This window comes from Struthio camelus, chromosome 9, assembly GCF_040807025.1.
Source record: "Struthio camelus isolate bStrCam1 chromosome 9, bStrCam1.hap1, whole genome shotgun sequence".
NCBI classification, from domain to species: domain Eukaryota; kingdom Metazoa; phylum Chordata; class Aves; order Struthioniformes; family Struthionidae; genus Struthio; species Struthio camelus.
In genome coordinates, this window is record NC_090950.1 from 8,488,985 (window position 1) to 8,507,027 (window position 18,043).

Consider the following 18,043-nt stretch of genomic DNA (forward strand, 5'->3'; position numbering starts at 1 on the left):
ATTTCTGTCTCTATTAAAACCTTTATGCTGTTTTTAATACTGGAGATCATTTCTCATTCCTAATTATAAATATTTAATTATATCACAAGTCACTATATTTAACAAAAACAAAAAAAAAAACACCCTGCAGACCTCAGGTCAGCATTTGTGCACTGATTTCAGCCAGAGATGATGTGCATGAACTACTTCAGGTGATCAATTAGCAATATATTACAATGCTGATATATACTTTCCAAAAAACAATGCTCCAGTGATGTTTTTGCAGCAGGATTGTCAGAGAAAAAGCTTTTCCAGTCTGATGCAGGGGCAAACATCTATTTTTGACATGAGTTTTAATGCCAAAGCAGAACCAGCATAAGAGCTTCCAAAGTTCTTTTTTTTTGCAAAACACACAAGACTATGAGAGAACAGCATCACTCCTGCACAGGCTACTGCCTAGCGTGGCCAGGCCTTGAACTAGGAGTTCCCACATCTCCAGATGAACAGCCTCATGACTGGGTTGTTATTGTCTGGTCTTTCTATCTGCCTCTCTACGTGTGTGGGCAAAGGGAATCTGTGTGCGTTTTTCTTCCTCAAGCGCCACAGTAGGAACAGAGCTGGGAGCTCGTCCCTGCTCCTTCTCCTGCGTGCCCCCTCTGCAGGGATGCTCCCCAGCGGTCTCACCTGGGATGCAGAAGAGTCACAAATGGGGAAGAGACACAAATGACTGATCTCAGAGTAATAGTAGTTTGCAGAAACCTGAGAGCAGCATAGGATTTTGATAGACTTCCGATGCCCCAAGACCACTGCTCAAATATTTCTTGTGAATTTTACACCTTCTGATGGAAGCCCTGACAGACAAACGCTCCTAATCAGTCAGCAGCTAAATACTGTCTGAGACCTACAGCCTTACTGTGAGAAACATCCCCATTACTGGGCATGCTACGTACTACTATATGCAGATGAACTACTGTATGATACGCTGCTTTGCAAAGGGGGTTCTTGTTGAGTTTGATATTTCCAGGTAAAAAAAAGAATTCCACAACAGACAGCAGATGTTTTGTCTTAACTTTGATTGACTTGTCTCAACTTTGATGAACTCGATTGACTTTCACAAAAGTGAAAAGCAATGGACTCAGAGATGACCTGCTAAGAAGTACATATGACAGAAACATGCCAGGTTCTTTAAAGAAATAAGACAGAGCTAAATTGCTATTAGATCTCTTTTTGTTTATTTTTTCCCAGGCTGGCACCACTCACGTATCTTGTCTTGCTTTAATCAGAGATACGATGAAATCTGTTGTCTCCAATATCTTTACACAGTGTACATTACATATGTACATATATATCTCCTAAGAAACCGAAAACCATAGAGAAGACTGCAGAAAGAGAGATTAAACTCAGTCTTTGAGTAAGCTGGATTGTTTCAAGCATTGGGATGAGTTGTTGTATTGCATATGGATTATGAAAAAGATCATAAGTCATCACAGAGCTGGGCATTCAGCATATATATCTGGAAGCAGAGGGGTGTCTGATTCTTAGCAAGGGAGAAGAAAAACAGCCCATGAATCCAACAAGAATGAATTTTTAAAAAACAGGGTGAGAAAACAACTCTGTATAAATGATGAAGTAATTTGAAATGATAGTTTATCTGAAAATAGGCGTGAATAATTATTATCTAGCATAGTAGGAGATAAAAAATAAACACACAGTCCAGTTGCTCTTTCCTGGCATTATAAGACCTTAAAATCGTTTCAGTTCCTTTAATTCTACCTTTATTTTCCCAAAGTATATGCATTTCTTGCTGCTGTTTATTAAGGAACCAATGACTACGGTATTAATTCCGATTTCTGTATCATTTGTGCTACTGTTTACATTTTGAGATGAAGGGGTGAGGGTTGTTACCACCTTTAACTTCAGTGACCTGAATTCAACGTGGATCAGGTAAGCCACAAAAACATTTGCCTTGATGAAAACCTCCCAAGAGTTGCTGAGCTGCAGACAAGCTGAGGTACCACCCAGACCACTCAAATCCTCCGCTTAGCAATCAACAGCCACTGTTTTGCTAAGGACCATGCACACCAGCTTAGTAGCAAAGAGGGTCTTACATTATTTGCATAAGATAAAATCAGTCTTGGGGCTTTTCTGTTGGGTGAGATCCTTACAGACTAGGACAGCACGCCTTCGGCAATATCACGTTGCAGAGAACAAAGCTTTCGACCTCCTATATTTCTGTATGGGATTTCCATCACAGAAGTACCTGTATAGTAGACTCTGCATGCAATGAATCCTGAAAGCCAGATACACTGATTGTGCACAGATTATTAGTGCACCATAGACACGGACACACTCGCGCATTACGCATCTAGGACCTACCCAATCATGTTAAGTGTGTGTTTTTATATTAACCTACGCATCTGCAGTAAATCCAATGCCCTAAACTACACACATTCTGTATGGTTAGCCAACAGAGGGAGAGAGCGTATATATCTGGGATTTCCAGATGTCTTGCTTTGCAGTTCCAGGAGGGACAGGGAATACCTGAAATCCTGAACAAATATCCAAATTCTCCAAATTCTTTGGATAGAGAAAGAGGATGTGTTTTGGAAGTCCAGTTCTAGAAAATGTGCTCTGTTTGTGAAGAGACATAAGTCTTTGCAGGTTGGAGGAGAGGTCACAAGCAGTAACGTTTCTAAGCCCGCATAGGCCCTTTAAGTCCCAAGTAGGCGTAATATAACAATAGCCAGGGTTTAACAGTAGGAGATAGGAGGCTGAAGAGGCGCTATATAGGGAAGACAGTGGCAACTAGACTTGCTCTGCAAAAGGTTAGGAATTGCTGAGCTAAGGCACATCTTTGAGAAAAATGAATCCAGATGGTTTAAATGTGCTGTAGCTGACAACCTCCACAACCTCAGCAAATCAATCTAGGGGCTGATTATCCTGATTTTCAAAAATGTGCACCTTTGCGAAACAGAATCAGGAGACAGAAAGCCAAAGAGGTCCAAATTCTTTTTGGGTAGATGCAGCATGGCCACAGTTTGCTTTGTTAAGAGAGAAATGTTATTTATTTTAAAAATCCCAACACATACGTTTCCTATCCACAAAGACACTTTCTTTTATGTAGTTAAGCAATATTACTTAAGTGATACAGGATTACTGGGGCCTACAAGCATTAAATCACTTAGGATGGATATTTCGTGCGTTCCTTTGTTCTCTGCTCTTCAAGCTTCCTGCCTCTCCAGGATTGCTTTTGTATATAAAATGTGCAGCTACTGCATCAAATGGTGTTGCAAATTTCAAATATTTAAGGAGATACAAAGATAACATATTATTTTATCATTGCTTAAATTCTCCCTTACGTATTGCCTGCAAAAAAAAAAAAAAAGAGAGAAAAGAATAACTTGATAAAAATATCAATTTGCCCATAAAATGAGTAATGGGATTCTATGTAACTCTTCCTCTGTACAGTACACACACTCCATCGACGACACCTGAAAATCCTGATTTCATCGGCTTTTCAGTGTCAGTTTTTATTTGTAGATTAACATTACAACTGAAATGAAAGTTCAAGAAGCAGAAAACAGCTACACGTGCTTGATGTTGTATGCAAAAGCCTTAGATATTTAGCAACTTCTTTGATGCTTTGATCTCTGAAGAAATCTTACTAAAATTATGATCAAAGGAATTTATATTATTCCAAGTACTTAAGAACAAACCATCTTAGGGCAATAATCAGTATTCTGTTTAATCCTTCACCCTTGGAATCCATTATTTCTAAGCCCCTCAATCTGATGGGAGTTACATTTACTTAAGGACGATATTCTCCTAAAGTAACAGAAAGCAGCACTTCTGACTTATACAAAGACCTATGGAGGAACTGGATTTTATTCTACTAACTAAAAAGTGGTCTTTGAAGTTGTTTTTTAAATGTATATAAGTTAAGAAAGTAGGTAAACAACTCATTATAATGAGACCCTTCAGATTTTTATTTTTCTACAGGACACAATGAAATAGTATGTGCAATACGCAGCTACTTTTAATTTAATCTATTTCTAACTATTTCCTTTTGTCAGTGTTTATAGAAGACTATTACATGGATGGATATTCTAATATTTATAAAGTAAATTAACACTCTACTTGATAACACGCAAAGGACGATAAATAATGAATCATCCTTTTCATCAATCTGACCACATAACGTTTATTTCACTCTAATATTAAGTACTGCACAAGACTGCTTATTGTAACCCCCCTTGGTAAGTTAAATCAAGCAGTATCATACAAAGAATTAGTAAAGTGAAGCCCACAGAATATTAGAGACAAGATAGATTTAACAAAAAATGCTAATTAATGTTTAGATTATGCAATAACCACCTGCTGTTGATGAGAGGAGGAGTGGGGTTGTACTTTTGCAGGAGCAAATAAGAGATCAAACCATGACTGAGTCACAGCTACAGTCTTTATAACCTCCCACATCCTGACTAAGCAAATCCTCCTGCCATTTTACCAGTGCAGATTGCTTTTCTTCCTGCATATCCCACCTGCAAAGTTGGACTTGGATCTTATAGCTGTGTTCTAGAGACTATTTCTATTTCCATGTTCCATCAGTCTTTAAAGGTGAAGAATTATGAGTAGGCGAAATGTGCAAACACATCTGACTGACCACACTGATGTAACCATTCTCCCAAGTTGACAGGAAAATATAACTGCTTTAAATGAAAATCAATCTCTGGTAATGGCATTACCTTGAGAACACAAAGAGGTGCGCTGAAGCAGTAATATTACAGAATCATGCATTTAACTTTGAAAGGCTGCAGCTCAGCTTGGACTGCAAGCACATCTAATGGAGTGCAAACAGATGACAGAGGCAGACATAAGTTAATCATGCTTCTAACAGACTTATTGGTAGGTTATCTTCCCTTTTTGGACAAAAGGGCTTGAGAACAAGGTCTATTGAGGAAAAGTTTTCAAAGGTGCACAACTAATTCATCCTGGAGCACTCTGTCCTGACTTCAACAGGGTATGAGGTTCAGTTATCACACATTTAAAGACCCATTCAATTTTTTGACCTGTTTATGTCACTGAAAAACAGGCAGTTGCACAAACTAGAAATATATTCCTCCAACATAAGACTGTCATAGGACTCCAAAAGGCTCTCACACCAACTGACTCTAGTCACCAGCTTGATGTGAATTGTGGGGCTCAGGAATTCCTCCATATTACTGGGACTCTGGTCTGCAAGACAGTTAAAATCACAGCTATGAAACAACTGTGAATTAGAGCAACTTCCAGGGAAATAGTTTTGCCTCACTAGAACTCCTAATCCAGGTTGCAGAGAAGTATCTTCAGTACCCCTTAGTACCAAGCCTTCTACATGGCTATTTCAGGGCTATCATTCCTGGGAAATGTAATATGAGAAGAAGCACCACCTAGTATTTTTATCTTTAGCTCTATCATCAGATCCATTGAGAAAATGTTTTTATCTCTAAAACTTACTTACTTGATTAAAGTGCTGAAGTTTATCGATTAAATTACTGATGAGAGGGTCTAATCCTCTGACTTTCAATTCTGGATTATTAATTTGTGCCTTCAGTCCATTGGAAACAACTCTGTTGGTATAACTGAAAAAGAGAAAAAGAAGAAAACATCAGAGACTGAAAACATATCCATCAGAATCAAGAATAATATTAAAGTGAGCTTACGAAAAACAAGTATTCTGTAAATAGTAGTTAGTAATTTGTAGTTAATATTTACGGTTCTTTAAATGCACCAAACCGGAACAGAAACACACAGTTTCTTGCAGTATCATCACTTCAAACTATTCAAGTCATGAACCAACATCAATGTCATAAACCACGTATGGGTTCTTTTTATTCATATTTTAATACTTGAGCCTTTTAAACCCACACTCTGGAGCTCTTCTATGCAACAGCAAAGGCTGATATCTTCCAAAAAAATCATTCTTGCATAACCTTAGAGACCCATGGGATTTAAGACAGAAACTAAACATCCTGAGATCGTAGTAAAATTTAATGAAGAGGCAATCTGATTTTGAAAAAATTCTCTATCAAAAAATGAGAGAGTCTTCTCTTCCAAGATCAGCAGTTTATAACCAGGCTGCCTAGGCATACTGTAAAGCAGCACCTGCTGTATCAGGCTTTACCATACTTGAAGAGGAGAAGTCAGCAGTGAATGCATGGTGAAGCCAGTGCTTTCTGAAAGCATTCAAATTGCTGCACGTTGGCTAGAGTGGATCTGTGCACACAAGCTAAGTGCAACCCATCCTTAACATATTGCAAATCCCAGAGAGATATACAGCAAACTTTTCTGGCAGGTCATGCTTTTGGACATTATGGGCAATCACTCTCACTAGTCTGGCACTCCTTTGTCAAAAAGTGGAACATGGATGTTTGCACGACCCAGTTATGCGCTGAAGAAAACGCTATTCCCAAAATGAACTCTCCTAGACTCTGACACCTGCCTACGCATGCATGGCATCTACTAAGATGCCACGTCTGCATCTTTGTAAACTCAGGTAGTAATAGAGTGTGCTACTTTGGACCGAAACGTCAAGAGAAACGTTCTGTTACAACTATCACTTTAAGCACATCTACATACTTCAATATCCCAGATGTTCTCCCATCAGTGAAATCGTCCTTGCAAACCAAGTTGGGCCGAAGTTAAGGACAGCGCTTCAAAGTGGAAAAAGTGCCAAAAATTCTACTGTCTCTTTCTATGGTAGGGGGAGACCTAGCTCTCCAAAATATATTTGTCCTACCTTAACTTCATTTAGGATCAGCAACATATTTCTTATAAACTGACGGCAAAACATACTGCAGTATACTGTTGTCAAAGGTGTAGTTTAAAAAGAGGAAGAAGTGAGCGTGGTCCATCTTTCCAGTAAACTCAATAACTGTTACTTCTCAAGAAAAAAACAAACATGTTTTAGCACAAAGTATTGAGAAAAATCATATCCTTCACTAATATCCACAGCCACACAGCATTCAGAAGTGGAAAAAATGATAATCTTTTCAGTGAGTTTATATTTTTATGTTCACTGAGCTTTTAAAAGGCACTGTTGTTCATTTTTTTGATGTGAAATTCATACAAGTATGAACTAATCTGGCAGCATAGACCTTCACTATGCAAAGAGCATATATAAAATGATGGTAAGGTTCTGATCTCACAAGCAGACTCAAACAGCTGGACCAATGTCCCCATGCAGAAGCAGGCTAAAGTTAAATATTATTTAAAAGGCCAGATTGCACTAGATCATATCAAAGCACTTTACTATTTCAGTAAAGGAAAGCTGATGCACCTTACCTGCCTTTAGCTTTACCTTTATTTGGAAATCATACTACGTGTTGAATGCTAACTGTTGTCATATTAAAACATATGGTTATTGCAGTAGATTCATAGGGACACTTATCACAGCTTTTTGAGATCACTTAGTTGCAATACAGGACGATCTAATTAAATAGGTCAGCTCATGGCCTTTCACCAGTCTGTTTAGTGATTCTGTGTGCAACGCTTTGTTTGAACATCTGATCAGAAACTCAGCAGCAGCAGCAAAAAGCAAGGGTTTTCCTTTTCATTGCTCTTGACTGTTCTCCATTCAACCCCTCATTGAAGGAGAATTTTTGCTATCAGAATTTCTCTAGAGGCTTAAGTCATTATAAACCATGATAAAACATTCAAAGTTGCCTCCCCTTCTGGGTTGTATTTTTTCTGGCAAATGATTTTTTTTTTCCCTGTGAATCACAAGTCTTCATAAATCCCTCTAAGCTCTATTAGAAACCTGCAGCAGTGCATGGAGTTTGTAAAACAACCAACTCAGAGACAACAGCTTTGCCATCAGGCCGGTAAGAAGACTCATTCATACTTAGAGTCCTCAAAAGGACACAAAACGTGGAAAGTCCATCTCATTCAACTGTCCTTATATTACTGCTGCTAAATACATACCTTCTTTTCCACACACAGTGTCAAGAAAATAGGATCATCTTCTATGAGTCCACAGTCCACTGAGATAAGGGGGATTCTCATATGTGTACAGTTCAATCTGTGTTTAAGGACTGAGTATTTAACGCTCCAGAGATATCCATAAACTATGCTCAGATAACTCTGTTAACCAAATTTTTTGTAATTAACTTTATAATGTGGATTACCTAAATGTCACAGATTAGAGAAAGTATGTTCGAATTGTGTGACTCGTGCATTGATCCTGTACGTCCTAGCTCCAGGATAGGTTGAGTATATCAGTCATTAAATAGCTACATCCAACTGCTCTGGGAGGCTCCAGGACATAAGAGTTGGCCTGGTGGCTGCCTGGAACGTGAGCTGCATGACCAGCAATGCCTGGAAAAACAACTACTAACCTCTGGTAGTGGTGATGCAGACAAAATCTCTTTGCCAAATGAATGCTCTAAAAAGCTGATGCTAAGAGAGGCGAAATGACTCACACAGCACAGCAAAAACAAAGCTGGGTTTCCTCCTAATAACTCATAAGCCCTGCTACGTATACGTGGGTGCCACTTGCTGGCACTGTAACTGTCATCTAGTCTCTTGTGTTCTTACAGAAAGATCATTTCTATAACAAAACTGAGCTGAGAAAGACTCACATGGGCTAAAGTGGTGAATTCTTGCAAGAGAGAAGGCAGGCTACAACTCTTGAGGGAAGGAGACAGGGCAGAGAACTGAAGAATAATCAGGCAGTCAGTGAGAAAGGAGAAATTCCTGCCGTCCATTGCAACCAGGAGCCAGAACTGTACCAGAAAAAGGCTTCATATCCACCCGACTCAAACTGCTATCCTGTAAACAGTGAACTGTTCTACTAGCTCTGTATCATGCCTCAAATACTTTGGAATAAACAACATACATTTCCTGAAAGATAATTTGATTACTTCACCACTTTGTACTACCTAAAACATTTTTTCTGTTGGCATCAGATCCTGAATTACTGCAAACGTGCACTAGGCAAGATCAGGAATTGGCTTGCTTTATTTAATAACCTTCAATTTAACTGAAAAATCGTCATGCAAAACTGTTAAGTCTGGCTACTGCTTCAGTACTTTATTTATACTAGACCCAGAAATGCTTGTTTTAATGACCAGGAAAGTTGTATAAAAATATCGTAGCTGCTGGAGCAATCCTGAAGTAAACATTATATATTAGAGCCCAAGGAACAGCAAGTGCAGGCAGAATTCTCCATGTCTTTCAGAACTGTAAGTCTCAAGCCAACATTGTCCCATTGATCTTTTGGGTAAAGATACAATGCTTAAAAAAAAAAAAAAAAAATCAAACAAAAACAAATGATAAAAGCTCTCCCCTAAACCCAGCTTTACAGTCTTTCAGAAGAACAGTGGCAATTATTTTAGGCACAGTTCATCACAGCTCTAAAAAAGGATAAAAAGTGAGGTGCTGTTTATGCACTGGATTGCATTTTAAATGAAGGCACACATTTTATTTCCTATATAAATATAGATAAAAATATATTTGAACCTAAATAATTACTTTCAAACCAGATGCTATTTGACGTTCTGCGTTCTTTCTAGCTTGTAGTATGAAAAGGGATTAAGGTACAGGATTCCCTCAAAGACAAATATACCTTTGTAGATAGTTCAAGACTTTGAAAGCAACATACAAAACAAAGTATTTCAAATTCCAGGCAAACAACTGCAGGAGCTGCATTAGGGATAGTTCTAACTAGCAATGATATTTAGCCACAAAAGCCAAGTGAGTAGGGTGCTATTTTCACACCATTTCCTTCCCTCTTCCCTACAGGGGACGAAACCAGTTTGGATACAAGTGTCTGATCAAGGCTCTTATAGGCAGTTTTTCCAAGTATTATTGATCAACTTCCAGCTGTGAGACTATTTCCATTACTCCATTTCCCTCGGGGTGCTATTACTCTGAGTTGTGCCACTAACAGCCGCTAAGCTCCCCAGCGCTTTGATCCGGTGGCTAATGGTCTGTACTTTTCCCGAATGAAGTCAGCTCTACCATATGTACTCACCACAGGGATTAAAGAGCAAGAAACCACACCAAACTTCATATGCTTCGCCATGTGCACTGAAAGTTTCAGAAGAATCTGTATTGGAAATTCAGGATGTTCTGAACCTGATCTGCATCTGAATGTAATTCCATTAATTTTAGTCCTATTTGCTCTCTTATTTGGCCCAACATAGCTGCTTAAGATAAGTCACAATTCTTATCTGTGTGAGAAATTAGACATCTAACATCACAAGGCAAATACGAAAATCTAAGCCTTGCATTCTGCTCAAAGGAATCCATGAACTTCTGTAAACATCTCTTCTGCAAACATCTCATCAGTACAGAAATTACATTTCATGACATAATTTGCCCTACAACCTTATAACCTTCAGAGCTTCAGTCAGGTTAAAGTAAGAGTAAAATACACTAACTGCAGAACTAGAGGTATACTTGCTGAGGTTTCTCAAATTTGTTAGCCACAATCTTTTTGAGATAATTAGGCATTAGAAATCACTGGAGAAATAATTTTGAAACACAAATATTTTTAATGGCTGCCTTGCATTTTTTCATCATTTTTGTTGCCACTGGTTGCGTAAGTCTGCTATGATCAACAGGGCCAAAATACCAACACCTTCCCAAGACATACTCGTATGTTCAGTCTCCTAGTGATGGAAAGTCTACTGGTTCTTAAGAATCACATTTATCCATTTATTTCTTAGATGTATAAAAATGTGATTTTCCTATTTCCTGTACAAATACATAAACTACTCTGTAAAAAAACAACAATAGCAATCCCCCCTCAGAAAACCACATTAAAAAACTGCAGACTGGGCCATCTATAAAAAATGTCTTCTCAGCCTTCTAAGATTAACAGCTGTCCAGCAGCCTGCTATAAAGTGAGAGAAGTCTGAAGAAAGCAAGCCACTGATTTTGCAACCAACAAAACTGTAAAACCACTGAAACAAAGCTAGACTGTATAACGATCATTTTAATATCCACTTCTCCTTTCTTCATTTTTGTGTATAACTTCTTAAACAGGGAACTATTCTAGAGATATATGCTGCCTGTAAAACCACCCAGTAGTAGATGGCACTATGCAAATAATAACTGTAATGAATTAAAATGATGTCTTTTTAGGCTCATATATTTTAAAGTCATCCATTCACTGCAGGCTCTTATTTGGCTAAAAAAATTATGAAGTAGCCTGCTTATTCCAGCAATATACTCAACACACTGTCAGAGCAGAAAACACCCACCACTACTAAATGACTCAGAGGTTAAAGGGTTAGAGGGGGAGAAGGAAGGGAAGCGCTTTGAATGTGTCATTTAGTAAGAAGCAATGAGAAATATGGATAAGCTATTTAACTGGGCTTGAGATCCACTGAACAACTAATTCAGTTACATTAGGCATGGTTCACCAGATGGTGTCTTTTGTCTTATATTTATTCATAATTTGACCCTTGGGTTGGGAATGGCTTGCCTGAAATTCAATTATCTGAATCCACTGCTGATCTACACCAGCCTGTTGTGTCTCTAAATTCATAATTTTGGGGCATTTCTCTTGTAACTTTTAGGTGCAGCCCCGGTACATGTGACATTTTGACCCACAGGGCTCTACCAGGAATGATTTTCTTCCAATCCAAGGCACGCAGAAGTGTGCAGTGACAAGAAGACTATATGGTTGAAGAATGTGCTTGAAATAATTAATCAAGATTATCAGCTTTGATCTGATAAACAGAAAGACATGCGACATACACAACAATTTTATATGCCTTGCCTGGTTATATTTATAAATGACTCAATGAATAACTTCAGGGAAGCAAAGCAAGTGTGTCTTTTGCTTGAAGTTGTACTGATGTGTAAAACACAACTCTCCAGAAGCAAAAGCCAGCCACCACAGGATTCTCCTTTTACTCAGCTATCCCTAGGCTGGTCTACCTAAGATGATATTATCAGCTTGTGAGTCCCCCCCCCGCCCCCACAGCTCCTGCAGACCATTGCCATTAAAACCGACCAACAGATATATTGTGCTTCCTCGACAAGCAATTGCCACAATAGCATTATTTGGAGAACTGGCAAGTTCTGTACTCCTGTTTTGTATCATACTTTATTTCTTTTCTATAACAGCTCAGAAAACCTGGATTATACTCTTTGGGCGTCCTGGCTGAGAGGTTTCTAAGAAAGGAATTATCAGTCCATGACACCGTTATCGAGGTCATATATATCCTTTCACTGTAAGTGGCCACAACCAACTAAACATTTGATTAAAAAAAAAAAAAAAAAAACAAGAGCAAGAAATACATCTTGATAAATTTACTGTCAGAACGTCAGCTTCCAAGAGTTAAAAAGAACAACAAAGTTTGCAGATTTCGGCTTCCGTCTTTTAATCTATTTTACTTACCAAACTTGAACATTCCAGTGTGTAAGTGCTTTGTAGAATTAAATCTTGGAAGATTTCATGACCGTTAACATTTATTCAGCTGGCGTGATACCTTAGGCCATTCTGCAATTAGCTCCATTAACTTAAATGGATATATTCCTTATTTATAGAAAGCAGAATCAATTAGGCCTCCACTTACATAAGAACTACAGTAAGAAGAGCTCAATTCCACCGACAAGGTGTTCTCTAACAGATAACATTCTCTAAATGATACACTGCTAGGGCACACTTTGGGAAATCTTTAAAGCTCCACCTTTTTATAGACGCTTACATGCAGGAAGTCATTCCCTCTTGGCTAACCTGAAAACTGGCGCATGCGTGCGTGTGTGTGTGTGTTTGGGTCGGGGTTTTGTTTGCAGTTAAGGAAAACACGTGTCATTTGGGCCAACGTAGAGCAGGAGTACTTCTGAAGTCAGTGGAGTCCAGCTATATTACAGGAAAATCACATCCTTTCTGCACATGGAAAAATTTCACGTCTTGTAAATGATCAGCTGAACATAACTGGGAAAATATTCTTCCAAGTAAAATATTTATTAGTTTAAAAATACCTATGTAAAGAGTTCATTCTGAAATGATGAAATGACTGCCAACAGACTACAAGAAAGTTCAAACCTAGCACATAATGAGTTTAGCTGCCCTAAAGATTTTGTGAGGCAGAACTGACGCGATGTGAACGCTGTCTCTGCCAGAGCTATTCCAATGGGCTTCAGGGAAAGTTTTCTAAATGATCTTGTTTATTCATAATTATGGGAAATGATGAGACAAATGCAGTTTGCTAATTGGCTCATGTGATAACTCCAAACATTTCACAAAGCCAAATAGCATTTTTGTTTCTCTACTTCCATAGGGCTAAAAAGACCTCCTACCGTCTGGAATACAAAGACAGTTTTAAGACTGCAGGTACAAGAACAAGCTATCGGAAGGTTTCAAGTGACTGGATGATGCCACCCCATGAAGACATTCAAACTATACTTGGAAAATCACAGCGAAAAATAACTCAGCTACCACATGCACGTGCAACAGATCTTAACAAATCAAACGTGTTCATCTGTTTCTCCAGAAGCATGCTGAAATTGTACTGACTTGAGCTTCAAAGAATACCTGTAAAATGCTTGAAAAGTGTTGCAAAAAAAAATTATTAGAGATTGTAGGTGAAACGGCCTACTTTCTTTTCCTACGTTCATGAAAAGTTAATACTACCTTCAAGGCACTGAAAGCACCCAAGAAATTTGTAAAAGTTAATTGGACAGTCTTTATTATGTTGAGGAAAGGAATGTATTTGCCTGAAATAACATCAGATAGGCAGACTCTTCAGCTTAAAGTGGAATAACCTCTGAAGGGCACTCAAATGATAATTCTATACCCAAAGTGAAAATAATGAGCAATGAAAATGATACAAAACCAAAAGCTGATAAGCTAACTAGGAACTGGCAGCATGCAGACCATTCCCCATTAAATGAATTATTGAGAAATAGGACAGAGGACAGGGCAACAAACAAAACAGCATATACTTATCAAAGTAACATCTGTGTCCATTCTAGGGGACAAAGCAAAACAAATCTGGAACACCTTTCTCTCAGTACTTCCTAGACCAGGAGAGAGCATTTTTCAAGTGCAAACAGGAGAACAGTGCTGAGCTAAATCCTGACGGGGAATCTGATTCTGCACCTCTTAGAGGCTGGCAGTATGCAGCCTATTCTGGGGGATGCGGAAAACAAATGGGAACCTATAACTGCCTAACTTTTTAACTTGACAGATGGACAACACTAGCAGAAAACAGGCCTGACTCAGCATAAAAGAAAATACAGTCTCAGAAGAGGGGAGGATGTGAACTCTCAGGAAAAAAAAAAAAAAAAAAAGACGACTAGCAATAAACTGCACAGCAGTAGAGAGAGCATGAAAATCAAGCAAGAGCTCATCCTATTTGGTTGATAGGACTTTTGGCAGGCCAAGAAGGCAAGGATCCAACTCTCTTTATGGAAACCCGGATTGCTGTTACTTAAAAATTAGGCTTGATAGATGACCAAGATGATCCCAGCACAGAATTTTTTAGGAAGCAGAATGAAGAATGTCCTAATTTGTACCACAACAGACATATGTCACAGAGAGAAGTCCTTGGCTATGGCTCATTAAAAGCAAAGAAAAACAGAACATCACAAAAAGACATCAATGTTAAGAGGTCAAAATTCCAGCTTCCCTCAGAAGTCAGTTTCACCAAAAACACTGAAATACACATGGAAGATTAATGAATGGCTGACAATAATGAATATATGAACTGTGGCTCTGTATGAATTCAAGTCAGGGACCAAACTCTGACCTCAAGTCTTGGCTTAAGCCCTCCAGCTTCTGCACCCCTGTCATTCTTACTGCTGTCTACAGCTCCTATGGCGTTAGCACTTAGCAAGTACTGCACGTGCCTGTAAGTGCCAACCTACAAAACTACTGTTCAGCCTAGTAGCGTAGCATGACTGCTGTTGAATTCACTGCTTCTTTTTCAGCAAGTTCCAGTTTCTTGTCTGCATTTTAATGGTTTTCACCACCGTGATCCCCACACTTTTCTGCTTCTGTGTCCCTTTATCTACCCTACTGATTATGCCAACATCAGTCCAGTTTTACTTACTTCATTCTTAACCCTACTCTTCTCTTCCATGCCACCTTGAAATACCTTCTCAGGGTACATTTGGAGATAACTCACTACCTACTTTCACATCTCTCTCAATGGCTGCTTCTACTGCAATGCTGACAAAGCCAGTGGCAACTGCCACAGCTGATGCTCTGTAGTGGAAGGATGCAGAGAGTAGACCAGACATGTCATCACTAAAGGGAAGGTGTTTTGGTTTTAAACCAGCACAGCCCTTTTCCGTACCAGTGAAAGCAAAAAAGAAGTAATCTTTATGGCTAGCCTCGACATACGAGCACCTCTGTCATCACAGGGGATTCGTCCTTGCTGAAGTGGCAAAGGCACTAAACAAAACTCAAGGTCTAGTAACCTTTGCAACTGCCTTCAAACCCATCCCCGATGGGAGCCCGTTCCCTTCCCGCCTCCTGTGAGGAGGTATTTGGGTAGTCTAGGCCCACTCTCTCCTCCAAGCTCAGAACTTCAGAGACCCTTTTAAAGGCAGTTAAGACCTGCTCTTTCGGACTCCCTGTCACTTCTCCCGGCTATTTTGCCTACTTAGGGATGTCTCTCCAGCATGTATTCTAAGCATGCACTAACGCACACACATTTAACCTCATTCCCTTATACAGTTTTTCCAAGGTATGTGTGCAGAGCAAGACAAGGGAACTCTTACCTGCGCTACTGCTTTCACTTTCTGCCCAGGCCTTAATATCCTATACCAGCTGTTTGGTTCTTCAGCCACAGATGGAAAAGTAATAGATTTGTTAACCTTTTCTCATCTGCAAGGGTGTGAGGCATACAGTTCCAATCCATCTGTATTTCTAGGATCAAAGTTTTTGTCACTAAGTCTGTGAATTTCATATAAGCCAACAGGAGGCCTTAAAGTTGTATAGAAAAAGATTAGACACTAACGCTTCCAAATCTCACAACTCAAGAGTTCTTGAAACTCCTTCCCCTTTGCTTTTTCACCGGGAAGACAGCTGAATTCATCATTCAAAGAACAGAAGTTGTAGTCCTTATAGAGGAAGCAGTAGTTTACTGGAGAAGCTATAATAGCTATCTATTCAGCTCACCAGCAGATTTATAGATTTCATCCAGCTCCTTCCTTTTGCTGCTGCCTAATTGGCAGAGACCAAGGCAATCAACATTTATTGTTCCCCTAACAGTAAAACACCAACAGCCAAAATGCACTTAGCATATCCTGCTGTCACTGGTTGATATCTATGGGCGCTGGATCAGGCTTAGCTTAGTTACAGTTATCCACTAGACACCCTTATTGCCAGAAATCCTTGCAGATGCACCAAAGCCTCTGCCATACTAGTATGTGAGGAGGTAAGCTTTGAACATGGACTTTTTCAGCGCTTCATGGTTTGGATACAGTTTAGATAGGCAGCAGTTGTAATTTGTTGCTAGTTCGTATCTAACTAAAGTTCAAGGCAGTAGTTCGGTACCAGAAAAACCTATTATTTTTATCAGTCTGGAAAGGAAAACACTGCAGAAAAGGCCAGTCTTAGTAGATGGCAAGTATGATCTAGTTATGGAGATCTAAGTGCCTTATCACTCCTCTAAGAGAAGTGTTGACCCAGGTCAAGGCTGAAAAGCCTGAGCTGCCTCAACTCATGCTTTTATAGTTAAATACAAATACAAAGCATTGCTTTCCCTGGGTGAGTAGCTGGTGTGTTTCAAAAATATAACTGTACTAGAAGAGAGGTCAAACCTAAAAAGATTTTCATGTCATCACAAATTCGAGAAAGAGAATATTTATGCAAAAATCAATTTACCTGACCTAGACTGTTCAATTCTTCTGCTAATATCGATGAAGACTTATCTCTGGTTAAAACTGTTCACTTCCACAATTTAGTTTCTCTCCTACTTGATTTTTCAGTAAAGTCACAATCCTTGAGTTCATGATTTTATACTCTGCTGCCAGAGACAAACAAACAGTGTCACAGATTCAACATAACTTCACTGCAGGCCTAACTACATAAAGGACCAAATTATTAGGGAGAAATCTCGTTATTTAAACACAAACACAAATTCCACAAAATACTGCGTGGAAGAATATCTATGAAGAATAATAGGGACAGGAAATCTTTATTCCCTGCTGTAGAATAAATGCTCTCCTCTTGAAACACAAGTGGCACAACGGCTTCTGTCATGAAAAAATGCAGCTCAATATGCCTTTAAGCAGGAGCTGGTTTTTGATAGTCACTCCTTAGTTGGATGGTATTAAGTGAGGAGTCTTTCTGAGTAATCACTTCTTACATATTTAAGAGTTAGTGGCATCTTTTCTCAGAATTTTGATTTCTGTTGCATAGATTCCCTTCTCTTACATCGACATGAGAGCTCTAACACCTTTCTGTTAGATATAGTGAAAAAAGTACTCTGACGGCAATTCCCAAGTAAATGAATACAAAGCAGATCGTTTGACCCACCAAAACCAGGTAAACTCAAATTACCTTCCCATTGCAAGTACGCATTTAAGCACAGAATCATGCGCCTATGTGCCCACTTTTCAATTTTAGCTGGAAGATGTGCACACGTGCAAGGCAATAAGTAAACAGACTGAACAATGCAAAACAGAAAAAAATTAACCCTAACAAGGCATTATGCTAAATGCAACAGAGAGTGCAACTAAAACGTACTCAAGCAAGTAACTGAAGCTGCAGTTATTACAGGGACTCACAAAGCCCTCATCTGCATAATGCCCAAGTATTGCCTGACGTTTTTCCACACAGACATTATCAAAAATAATCTGTTTAGTAAGGAACTGCTACTATCTTCAATTTACCTGTAGGGAATGAAGTTACAGAGCCTAAAGCAGTGATCCTAAAAGGTCCCAATTTCATCTGGTTCTCATTGACCATTTGGGCCAAAGCAACTTAGGCTCATACCTAGAAGATACTAATAAGCAAGGAATTGAATGCTGATCTCCCACAATCACCCACCCACTGCATCCTTCTTCCTTGCGATACCTCGTCCTCCGTGGGTTGTAACAATGCGAATAAACAGGT

The 18,043-nt window shown here is 39.0% G+C and overlaps 1 protein-coding gene across 1 annotated transcript in view; it reads right to left on the bottom strand.

Moving 5' to 3' along the window:
* Window positions 1-18,043, bottom strand: part of LOC104143560 (glypican-5) — a 397,244-nt gene that overhangs the window by 149,482 nt on the left and 229,719 nt on the right. The window contains exon 7 of the mRNA XM_009674126.2: window positions 5,480-5,600. Within this exon, the coding sequence (XP_009672421.2) occupies window positions 5,480-5,600 (121 nt within the window). The remainder of the gene's footprint in view (window positions 1-5,479; window positions 5,601-18,043) is intronic.